Here is a 12,405-nt window from a genome sequence, read left to right on the forward strand (position 1 = left end):
AAATGGATTGAGATCAGATATCTTACTTTTGCAAATTCAGGACGTTTGTCGCACATTTTGTAGTGCCAGGCAAAGCCCCCTTTCAGCATTTGTTCCTGAAGAATTTAGACACAAACATCACAGAACTGCAGGGGGAAAAGATGTACAAGCTAGATCATATTTTCTTTTTTTCGATAAAAGATCATATCTTCTTTCTCACTTGGATAAAGACACCGTCACAGTAGATGTCACCAAGAGATCGTCCATATTTGTCTGGCCCATACACAAGAATCGAAACACGCTTCCCCCCAATAAGCCTCACCAATTCATCCTTTGACTCCATGCCATATTCCATATCCAGCTCCGGTGCATCAATCCCCCTATTGATTCACAGAAAGTAAATGCACTCTTCTCTTGAAGCCTATTGTAAAAGCCGATGGCACGACATATGATCATTAATTAATTCTCATAAGACAATATGTACTAGTTACTATAAACTTTGACAAAATAGATAAAAAGTACGAGTTGTGACTTGAGCCAAATAATTTCAGTCATCGGTAGAGACAAGACCCTAGGCCTAGGTTTGCCCTGGTGGTCAAATCTGGCAAGGGCAATGTTTGTGCGGTGTTACTTTCATGAAGGCATTGTTGGTGAAGGCATTGTTGCTACCATCTTGGGGTGAAAATAGAGTATGTAGTCTTTGTTGACTGAGTCTGGCAGCGGCCAGGCAAGTCTCGATGGAGATGTTGCTTTATAAATAATATAAAATAACTTTTTATGTGTAGATACAGTCCTAAGGTCAAACACAAGTTAATCAGTAAATATAATGTACAAGTATGAGTTATTTTGGTCTTGATATTTGAACACTTTTGAAGATGAATTCTATATTATATGTTTCAAACTATTATGCTATAATTTCTTTATAATTCAAATTTGTATTAAATATCCTTAAATAAATTGTAGCTATAACACTAAAACTACCATTTAATTCTAGAAATAGTACTGCGAAGTTTATTGTTTATTAAATATATGTTTCGGCATTTGAAAAGAAGAATGCATTTACACAATCCTCACTAGTACAAACATGTACTCCCTCTGTAAAGAAACATAAGATCATTTAGATCATCTACTTTAGATCATTTAGATGATCTTATATTTCTTTACAAAGGGAGTACTTAACAAATCCCCTCAAGGATGAGACACTATCATAGATTGGGATGCTTCCAATATGAATCAGTGTGTCAGTGATAACATGTCAATAGTGACAACTTGCAAGTGTCACCTGCCTACGATGTGTTTGTTGGGAGCGACAGAAGAAAAAAAGCCAACCGACAGTGCTGGTGAATGGCTACAAATTTTGCATGGAATGTCCATTTGAGCTCCATGAGTACTCAAAATGACCATGTGGACAATGGAAATAGGACTAGCCCTATACAATATGCTAGATGTTGCCATTTACAAAGCTAGCTAGTTAGGTACATTGAACTTTAAAAACAGTACCATCCATGTAAAGAATTAACAATATACATACTTCATTCTAATTTTGTATTTCGGTGGATCTCGGATGTTTGTATCACCTGCAATCCTGCTCACAGAAATACTGAATGAGACGAGAGAAAAATATATCATGAAAGCTCGTGTTTCGGTTGACGTAATTGAATTTGAATTTGAATTTAAATCCAACTTTTGCTCAGTTCAGTCAGAGATTTAGATGTTTTCACAAATTCTCTAGATGCATAGTATATTCACATATGCAGCACAATTAAGCATTGTGATTTAATTAGTTTTAGTGAGACCAAATTCACTAAAAAAATATTGTTTACTCTTATCAACAAATATTTCACATGTGCATATTGAAGTAGCTAGTTTTCCAGCGAGGCAGGGAGAGGAAATTAAATTTTGGTCATATATTTGAAGTGAGGCAGGGACAGGAAACTAAATCTAGCTAGGTTGAGTTAATTTGCATATACCTCTCCTCATAAGCAGTGAAGCCATCACCGTCTCCAATGCACTTTCGATTAACCTGTGCGCGTGTTTATCCATGCATGTAACAAATTAAGATCACTTTACTAGATGCTGGCGGTAACAAACTAAACTTAATCAGGGTTGTGAATGATGGATTATCGTATCTGACCCGTGACGTGTTGAGCACGGACTGCACACCCTCCGGCAGCGACTGTGGCGGCGGGCATGGATGAGGAGGATCACTGGGTTTTGGGATATTCTGTTCGGTTGCAGGCCCGAGGATATCTATCCTGCTGCTGGTGCCTTCATCTGTAGCAGTACTGTTTGTCTTGCAATTTTCCAACTGCAAGAGCATACACAAATTAGGCACAGGTGAATCACAAAATTTATTAAAAAAACACTATACTAATTACATACTCCCTAATAATTTCCACGTTGATCAGAGAGAAAAAATTACAAGCCAGCCATCGTGAGGACTAATGTTTTATTTCAGGTTTTAGTCCTACTCCCCTAAAAAAAGGTTTCAGTCATATTGACTTTAAGTGGAATATGAGTGGTGACCGGCCCCTACCTACAACTTTTCAAGTTGCCTACCTCGAGCTTTTAGCAGGTTTTTGGTGAATTCAAGATTCATGTTGAGTGTAGGAAAATCATACAATTAAGATGGGAGCAGGCAAAGGTATTCTTGTGTGAAATTCGATGAAAGATCCTAAACCCAAAGTCCTTCAAAAATCCACTCTAACCACCTAAAAATTTTCAGAAGCGTAGTACAGTCTAGTAATGATGCTCAACTTTTGACCACCTGAATTTCATCACAAAACCGACATAATCTCAGCGTTACAAATCAACAAATTTCTTGTATTGTCATCTTCAATGCAGATAATGAAAGAGTTGTTTCATCCAAAAGAAGTTTGACCAGGAATTGAAATAGGTGCAACAGCGATAAACTTCACACGCAAAAAAATGCTGGCTTGCCGTGGCCGGAGCACAGGTATACGCACTAGGCAAGGAAGCACGTACCATGGAGGTTGCCTCGACGGCATGCCATCCGCCGAGAGGCTGCGGCTGGTCTTCCACAACGCCGGCCTGGAGCTCGAGAACGGAGACCACCTGTAGCTGCTGGTTGTCACCGCCGCCATGGTCATCTTTCTTGACGCCGGCCTGGTGTATGTTCCCCATGAGATCTAATATTAATCAGTGCTATGGGTAGCTCCGTCCTCTATGCTTCTGCTTTGTTTTGTTTCGGGAATCCCGGCTACCTTAAATCTGTGTGCTACTTGGTGGGCAGGTGAAACAGATCATATCGGAAGCAAGTGGTTGGGAGGTGGGGTTGATGTCTCTAATCTAAAAAAGTGGAAAGACTCCATTGCACCCAGCAAAAGCATGGTAGCATCTTCTGCTTTTTGATTGTTTTGCCTGTGGATATAGACATCATGTACTATATATGTACGGGAGGGTATATATATATATATATATATATATATATATATATATATTAGCCAATTCTTATCCTTCTTCTGTGTTGAGAACGGGTTTGCCCTTATTAAAACGCCTCCTAATAGCAACCGTGGTGTAGTGTTGATTCGTGGAAACACTCACATGCATGTATATGATTCGTCGAAACACTCGCATGTTTGGGCTTTCAAACATGAAAGAGAACAAAATTTTCTATGAACAATGATTTCATGGAGGTACGTCATTTCATTGCGACTCAATAATGTGAATGAAAGCCGATCGGATTCCTCGCCCCAATCAGATGGATTGCTCTCTTTTGTTCGTACCTTCTGTTGCTTCGTTAGTAAGCAAGCCATGCATGTTCTTTTGTCACGTCAGCTAATCTACAAACTGGACAAACATCTACCGACTGGTCTCAGATCATGTGATCAAATCTAACTTATGATCTCTCTCAAAAACAAGCAATCTAACTTATGATCAGACTCGTCTCTCCAGTCCAGACACACGTGCATCTCTCCAGCTCAAGGTGGAAACAAATATCCTTGATCATTTGTTTAGTTGCTTATTATTGTGCAGTGCCGCACAATTGGAAACCAAATACTCCATGGTGTCATTTCTTCTCTCTTCCCAAACTCTTTCAGAACCGCCCTATTTTCAACGACATCCTGGTTTACAGTTACTGTAAATAGACAACTCGTAACAAAAACATGCAAATAGTTAGTCACCAATGTGTGCTTAATACTCCCTCCGTTCCAAAATAGATGACCCAACTTTATACTAAGAGGGAGTATATTGCAAATAATCAGGACCACGCTTTCGGAAGATGCAAACATAGCGTGCGGCTTCCCAGTCATTTTGCAGGAGTAAAATGCAGTAGCGGCTGCCCAATCCCTTCACAAAGATTGAAGCGCACCAATACAATGGAAAATAGAAAGTAAGGAATGTTAGTGGTGAATCTTCCAAAGTAGATGGCATCATGTGCAACAAACTTTAGCCCTTAGCCTTATCTTTAAAAAGAATTTTTAATATTTCCATCATAGTGCTTAACTGCATTTCCTAGACCATCACCTCTGCGAATTGCGATACAATGTTCCCATAGGAATTTGTAAAAGGTGCCCCTACTCTGTTGTGCGTGGCCATATGTGGCATCGATAATACTAAGGCTGGCCATAGTGGGGAGTAACTTAGACTAGTAACATGCATATGTTACTAGTCTATGTTACTACCTCTATAGTGCATAGTATCATAGATTAGTATCATAGATGGTCTCATTTATTGTCATGCATGACACATAGTAGCACCACATTTATTATGTTACGGTATCTACCTATGTTACTATAACCATCTCTCTCTTCTTTAATTGACTGCCACGTAAGCATGTTTGCGAGTCCCAAGTACATGATACTATGTTACCCCCACTATGGCCAGCCTAAAACAAAGGATACTGTGTTTAGCCACTTTTGAAGAAGCTCTCCTGGTTGGCAAGTAGGATCCCCAGGTTGAGAAGTACTCTCTTTGTTCATAAATATAAGATGTTCTGACTTTTTACTGAATTAGATGTATATAGACATGTTTTAGTGTGTTTGTTCACTCATTTTAGTCCATATTAAAATATTCAAACATCTTATATTTGTGAATGGAGGGAGTGGTTCAAGAAACCATATTTTCTCTTCTCCTGCAAAATTAAGCATTACGGCAGAATTAATCCATCAGTAACGTTAGCCACACAAACTTAGTGGAGTTCTCTCTAGGTTAAATGTGTTTGTCTTGCCTCTTCATCACCATAACTCATAATAAGAGCACTAAGGAGTAAGGAACGACTGTCCAGGACAATGCTCTGACCATTGATAAGCAAAACTGATCTACGAGGAAGAAATCGCAGTGTGCCATGCATCTTGCTTGACGTCATTGAATTTGGAATCCCACCTAGCGCTCCATGTTCTGCGTGATCAAACCTTCCTTTCGCTCCCCGGCAGCACGTGCGCCACTGCGACACGACCGAAATTAAAAACAGAGATCAGAGGCAACCCAAACCGCTCTGGGCTTCAGGAATGTATGCAGGTGACACAATATGTGCGGTTGTTGAATCTATACATCTATTTTTTGACTGCATTGTTGCAGCGAAGACCGCATTGGCAAAATGCCCTCGTTCACATCCAAGGTCGTCGAGGTCGATGGGTTCTCCTGCCGGGTCAAGGGATAGTTTGAACGAACTTGCGGCTGCAACGTGCAGCTGCCAACATGGAGACCGTAGGGCCCATTGTACCATGTTCGCACTAGGGCCTCCGAGATGCTAGGGCCGGCCTTAGGATGTTACAAATCTTACTTTCTTGCCAAAAAAGAAAACAAATCTTACTTCCTTGTCTACTAGTGTTGAGTTTCCATATTTCCATGCTTCCTACATTCTTGCTTGTTGTACTGCATTCAACAAACAAGCATTCTTAGTTCTAATGCCTTGCTTCCATACAATTATTTTTCATCAGATAGCGAGTGCATTTGTTTATTTCATCTAATCCATTTTTTCAGATTTGCTAACATATTACATTTCATATATATACTGCATATGCGTTGGTCTGCCATCGCAGAAAATATTGAGATATGGCAAAGCTTGTGTAACCAAAGCATTGAATGATAAGCAATGAATCTTTACTAATTTCTGTATGAAGCAAATTGAATGACACATCGGATGATAAGCAATGAAGCTCTATTACATTTTGTGGAAAATATTGAGTATGAAGCACCGACGTGAAGAAGTGTTTCATTGACACTGAAAAATGTTTCCATTACAAAACATAAGTATGCGCCCATTGGTTGAAAAAATGTTTGCACCAATAACTTCAATGGAATGTGACAAATGTTGGGCTATGGAATAGAATCAATCATGGGGTAATTTTACCTCGCAAAAAAAAATCATGGGGTAATTTGGCTGAATAAATGTTTACATCAATAGCTACATAAATTGTTTTCATCTCATGAGAAAATGTTTCCATTGTAATTCAAAAAAAGAAAAGAAAATGCTTCCATTGCCATATGTGTTACGGAATAGAAACAATCAGGAAGATTTTGGAGATTCGTCACCTACAGTAGAAGCATCATCTATGGGGGTTATACCTTAGAATTTAGTGGTTATGTTTCCTAAAAGATCAGATGTAGTGATTCTCACAAGTAATGCTTCCATCATCGTTGGTGCTTGAACCTGGTAACCTAGCGTGCTTTAAGAAAGCAATGCAACAAGGAAGCAACGTCTTAGGGAAAAAGAAACAGATGGAGAGAGATAATAACCCGAGCGTGGGTTACCGGAGCAGTTAGGAAGCATTCAATTAGCGGCTACAACTAATCTCACGCGGGCCTACAGTAGTAGATCCAACATACATCCTGCTTCTAATCCAAATATCCAATGGCTAATGACTAGTCTGATACTCCCTCCGTCCTATAATATAAGAGCATTTTTGACACTCGACGAGTGTCAAAAATGCTCTTATATTATAGGTCAGTGTCAAAAATGCTCTTATATTATACTCCCTCCGTTCGGGAAAAATTGTCCACAGCTAGTGTAATGTCAATTTTTCAAAAACACCCTTATAACTTCAAATTTGTTACAAACAGGTCACCATACAGGTCGCGTCTTCTTCCTTCTTCCTCCGCCCGTCGCCGGCGCGCGTCGCCAGGGCCAGTCGTCAGCCCAAGACCTGCGCCGCCCAATTGCTTGCTCCGCCGCCGCACTGGACGTGCTCCTCCGCGACCCAGGACCCGCGCCGCCCTGCTTGCTCCGTTGCCGCACATGACGTGCTCCTCCGCGGCCCAGGACCCGCGCCGCCCTGCTTGCTCCTCCGCCGCCAAGGACCTGCGCCGCCCTGCTTGCTCCATCACCGCACAAGACGTGCTCCTCCGCCGCCCAGGACCTGCGTCGACGATATCCCCTCCTTCCTCGCAGGGCCTGCGCCGCCGCCTGCCAAGACCCGCGCGCGCCTGGGTCTCGAGCGCCTGGACCACGAGCTCCCGCCGCGCCTGGACCACGAGCTCCCTCAAGCTCATCCTCAAGCTCTTTTGCGATCCTGGACCTCAAGCTGGAGCCCCTTCTGCTGCTTCTCGGCAACTTGCTGCTCCTCCCCTGCTCGTGCTGCCGCCCGGAGATCCCCTTCTCGTGTGCTGCCGCTTGAGGTCCCCTACTCGTGCTGCTGCCGGTGAGAACAAGTACATGGTTCTGTAATTTGTTCATCTCCAGTGCCTTGCTTGCTTGCTCTGTAATTTAAAACATAACTGATCTATGTACATTGCTTGCTTGCTTGCTCTGTAATTTAAAACATAACTGATCTATGTACATTGCTTGCTTGCTTGCTCTGTAATTTGAAAAAATTCAGTTAACATTGATGTTGATTTCTGAGGGACCAATCTTTAGTACTGCCAAAAAAATGTTACAGAGGGGCAGAATCATTCATGGCAGTAAAAAATAAGTCATGGGCAGAATCATGAGATGATGAGAAAGGTTATAGAGGTCAGAATCATTGACAAAAGAAGGAAAAAATCATGTACTAAATTACAGCAAATTCAGGCCAGATTTAGCCAAATTGGAAACATTATTTGGAATTCTTCTTCTTCTACTCTTGCTAGCAGTGAGCAGTGAGATGGGAAGACAGATTATCTTCTTAGTTGAAAGCATTTTATTCACATAGTCCTAAAATTTATAAGCTGAAAATACAAGCTTCTTCTACTAATTCTTTGAACTTTGATTAGTCCTAGTCTGAACATGTCACAACATTTCTGTCAAAATCTCAGACTTGACAATAAATCTCAGATTATTTAGGAACACACTATTAACTGAATTTACACTAAGATTTCTTGTTAACCTAATTTACACCAAGATTTCTCACTCCATTACATAATTCTGATTGTTAACTGAATTTACAGAATAATAGTTTCATTTGCATAATTACAGTGAAGTTTCAGTAACTACAGTAACTGAATTTATAGTAAGATTTCTCACTCCATTACTCTGCTATTAACTGTATTATTCTGCTGTTAACAATCAGAATTGACACTATATTATTCAGTCAAGTTGATGTTCAGATCCTGTCATTTTGTTTCAAAACCTGTCAATTTCTGTCAGGTTTTGATCTGTCAAGTTGATGTTCAGTCAAGTTGATGTCAAACTTGACACATAAATAAAATTTGACATCAATGAAATTTAGACAGTGAATACAGTTTGGACAGTACTCCACTGTCACATTTTCAGTGAGTAAAATTCAGTTTTGACAAATTGAAGCCTACTCTATTCTACAGAAAATGTTGTAGAGGATGTTATTAACTTTTCTGATGTTGTAGAGGGAGTAATAGATATTCATAGTTCTATAACTACTGCCATGGTCTACTAACAGAAGATAATTTCAATATTCAAAATGTGTACCTGCACTAGTTGTCAACAAGAAATACAGTAAAAGTTGAGATGTACTCATGGCCCCTGCTTTTGTTTGCTTTTTAATTCCTGCCCTGGTCCCTGCAAAAAAGAGAGATGTAGTAGGACCTGTAGTTGCTTATGAACAAGGAGTACTTTTAATATCTACTTTTCTCTTTCTTGGTTTCTTTGCTTTTTGTCTAGGATTCTTCATGGTTTTCTTGTTATGATTATATGCTCACCATTCATCTTTTGTATACTCTTGTTATGAGATCAGATAGGAGCACACAACTATGGATTTGAATTTGATGCCGGAAGTGGAGGACGAAGCTCAAGAAGAAGAACAAGCTCAGCAGGGTGATGCTATTGATTTGAACTTGATGCCGGAAGATGAGGACGAAGCTCAACAAGAAGAACAAGCTCAATAGGGTGATGCTATTGATTTGAACTTGATGCCGGAAGAAGCTCAAGAGGCACAAGGAGATGCAGAATTAGAAGAAGCTCAAGAGGCACAAGGAGATGCAGAATTGGAAGAAGCTCAAGAGTCACAAGGAGATGCAGAATTGGAAGAAGCTCAAGAGGCACAAGAAGATGCAGAATTGGAAGAAGCTGATGCACATGGCAATCCAAGAGGCAAGGACTTGACAGACAAGCAGAGACATGGTTTTTACTTTGCTCTGCGAGTAATCGAGCTTAGAGATGGACAGGTTCACGTGTATGACAAGGTGCTCATTGCGACGATGCTGAATGTTCACCTGCGAACAGTTACAAGAATATGGAATCTAGCCAAACGACAACTTGCGGCAGGCCAAGAAGTTGATGTTTCAAGCAAGAAGAACAAAAGTGGTAGGAAGAGAAAAGAACTAGATCTGTCGAGAACAGCCACAATCCCCTTGAACAAAAGAAGAACAATCCGGTCTCTAGCAAGGTGTTTAGGTGTGCCCCGATCAACCCTACATGACAGATTTCAATTGCAAGAGCTGAAACGCATCACAAGCACCATCAAACCCGCCCTCAAGCCACAGAACAAGATAGCGAGACTAAAGTTCTGCCTATCCATGATGGATGAAAGATGGATATCAAGTCCTTGGCCCAGTTTCAAGCCAATGACAAATATGGTCCACATCGACGAGAAATGGTATGACATGACCCGAGTGAAGAGTAGCTACTACGTACTGCCTGGAGAAGAAGAACCAAACCGAACTGTGCATAATACTCATAGCATTGGGAAGGTAATGTTTCTAACAGCTGTAGCCAAACCTCGCTACAATGAAGATGGGGACATGATATTTGATGGGAAACTTGGCATTTGGCCGTTCGTGGTACAGACCGAGGCACAACGAACAAGCCAGAATAGAGATAGGGGGACAATAGAGTTGAAGCCGGTCAAAGTTACTAGACCTGTGTGCAGAGATTACTTGATCAATAAAGTAATCCCTGCCATTCAAGACAAATGGCCGGACGGTGACGATGACACAACGATCTTTATTCAACAAGATAATGCAACACCACATGTCCTCCCTAATGATGCTGGTTTTCTAGAAGCCGTGGCCCAGACAGATCTGGATATTCGATTATTGCAACAACCACCAAACAGCCCTGAGCTCAATGTTCTGGATCTTTGTTTCCACTGCTCCCTCCAATCCCTAACCGACTGCAGAGTGCCTATGAATATACAGGAACTGGTACATGGTGTAGAGGAGGAGTTTGAGAACTACGATCCCCATAAGCTGTTCAAAAGCTTTATGACGTTGCAAGCAGTCATGGTGGAAGTGATGAAAGATCAAGGAGGAAACAACTATAAGCTGCCGCATCTACACAAGGACCGTCTACAAAATGCTGGAGAGGAAATAACCGGTGTCTACTGCAGTCCGGAGCTAATTACTGACACCAAGGCCATTATTGAAAGAGGAAATGAGTAGATAGAGAAAGCTTAAAAATAAAGGGAAAGGGAAAAGGAAAAGAAAGGATAGGAGTATGTGACGTGTCATGTGTCATGTGTATGTCTTGTGTCATGTGTATGTCTTGTGTCATGTGTATGGCTTTGTGTCATGTGTATGTATTGTGTCATGTGTTCAATGAGAAAGGATAGGAAAAGAAAGGATAGAAGTATTTGGATTTATTTGAATAATAGAAGTATTTGGTTGATGCCAGCTTACTGGTATAGAAACAACATACTGAAGTACCTGAACCCATGCAAGATATGCCAAACTTGCAAATAGGCAAAAACCTACTACACCTACATTGTACCCATGGGCATTTTTCAAAAATTGTGATGTTTTCAAACATCAGAAATTTATTTGCAATAGTAATTCCGATCCTTTAATTTTGTATGGGAGCTACAGCCAAGAGTAATTTGACGGAGTAAGAGAACTCAGTACACTGTGTACTCCAAATTTTCTACTCCTGTCAGTCCAACAACGCAAAGTTCAATTTTCCTTGCAAAATTCAGTTAACATGTTAACAAGATCAGTTAACTGCGCAACCAAGAAAAGGCTTGCCAAAAGAATAAGAAAATGCTACTGATACCCTGGACTTAGTAGACTAGTGAATACCCTTACCAATAAATCTCAGCTTCATCAAGAAAAATTCCTGGAAGTAGGATGATAAAATGTGTGGTTCTGAACTCGAAAATTATTTAGGTGTGGTTATGTCCCTTTTTTCAGTTATAGCAGAACTTGAATCTAGCAGTCTGAAGAATATTGAAACAATGACAGAAGACTTGATTGCAGTCTGAAACAATGACTAAATTACTTGCCACATCATGAAACAAATGGCCTAGTGAGATTTGTCTACCAGGTTTTGCTAACTGAAGAAACAAGTGTGATCCTCGCAGTCTTAAGCAAATGTTAGAAGCGGCAAATTTCAGTAAAAAAATCAGTTTTGACACATAAATCATGAAGGGGAATTGAAGGAGGGAGGCTTAACCTGCGAAGTAGACGCCACCGCCTTCGTCGAGCTCGCAGTACAGTATGTGCAGGGATGGTGGAGCTCGCAGTATAGAAGACGTCTCCGCCGACGTCGAGCTCGCCATCAAGCTTGCTGTCGTCGGGCTCGTCGGTTACGTCTCCTGCCGTCTGGCCTCGCAGCCACCATATCAGCCTTGCCGACGCCGGATCTGAAGCAGCCGGAGCAGAGCACGGCGGTCACTAGGGAAGCTAGGGGAGGAAGGCAAGCTGGAGCTGCGCGAGCAGGAGAGAGCCGCGGAGGAGGCAGTTACGGCGGCGGCAAGCTGTGGCGGTGGTGGAGTAGGGCAGCTGCGGCTTCTGTCGGAGGAGGTCGGAAAAATCGATGCTTCTCCTCGCCGGGGAAGCAACGCGGCGGAGGAGGAGGGGAGCAAGGAGGGGTAGCAGAGCAGGGATCTTCTTGCGCGGGGAATCTCCGGCGACGCCAGCAACAGCTTCTTGGGGAGCCGAGCAGAGGGCTCCAACAAGGGAGGAGACAAGCAGGGGAACCGGCGGGGAGAGGAGCGGAGGTGGGGGAGTGCGTCGTTTGTCGGGAATACACCGAGGAGGTTTTCGTAAAATTGCCACGAAGACAACTTTTCCCGGACGGAGGGAGTACATGACAACTCAATGTGTTGGCACATATACATGTTAAATATGTGTTATGTA

At 41.7% G+C, this 12,405-nt stretch overlaps 1 protein-coding gene across 1 annotated transcript in view; it reads right to left on the reverse strand.

Moving 5' to 3' along the window:
- The window catches only part of LOC119356796, a 5,722-nt gene extending 2,478 nt beyond the window's left edge, over positions 1-3,244 (reverse strand). Inside the window, exons 1-6 of the mRNA XM_037623788.1 lie at positions 2,965-3,244; positions 2,114-2,287; positions 1,950-2,002; positions 1,511-1,564; positions 200-359; positions 27-95 (exon numbers count right to left, since the gene is read on the reverse strand). Coding sequence (XP_037479685.1) covers positions 27-95; positions 200-359; positions 1,511-1,564; positions 1,950-2,002; positions 2,114-2,287; positions 2,965-3,123 — 669 coding nt within the window. The 5' untranslated portion in view covers positions 3,124-3,244. The remainder of the gene's footprint in view (positions 1-26; positions 96-199; positions 360-1,510; positions 1,565-1,949; positions 2,003-2,113; positions 2,288-2,964) is intronic.
- Positions 3,245-12,405: the final 9,161 nt, after the last annotated feature.

This window comes from Triticum dicoccoides, chromosome 2A (genome assembly GCF_002162155.2).
Source record: "Triticum dicoccoides isolate Atlit2015 ecotype Zavitan chromosome 2A, WEW_v2.0, whole genome shotgun sequence".
Classification (NCBI taxonomy): Eukaryota; Viridiplantae; Streptophyta; class Magnoliopsida; order Poales; family Poaceae; genus Triticum; species Triticum dicoccoides.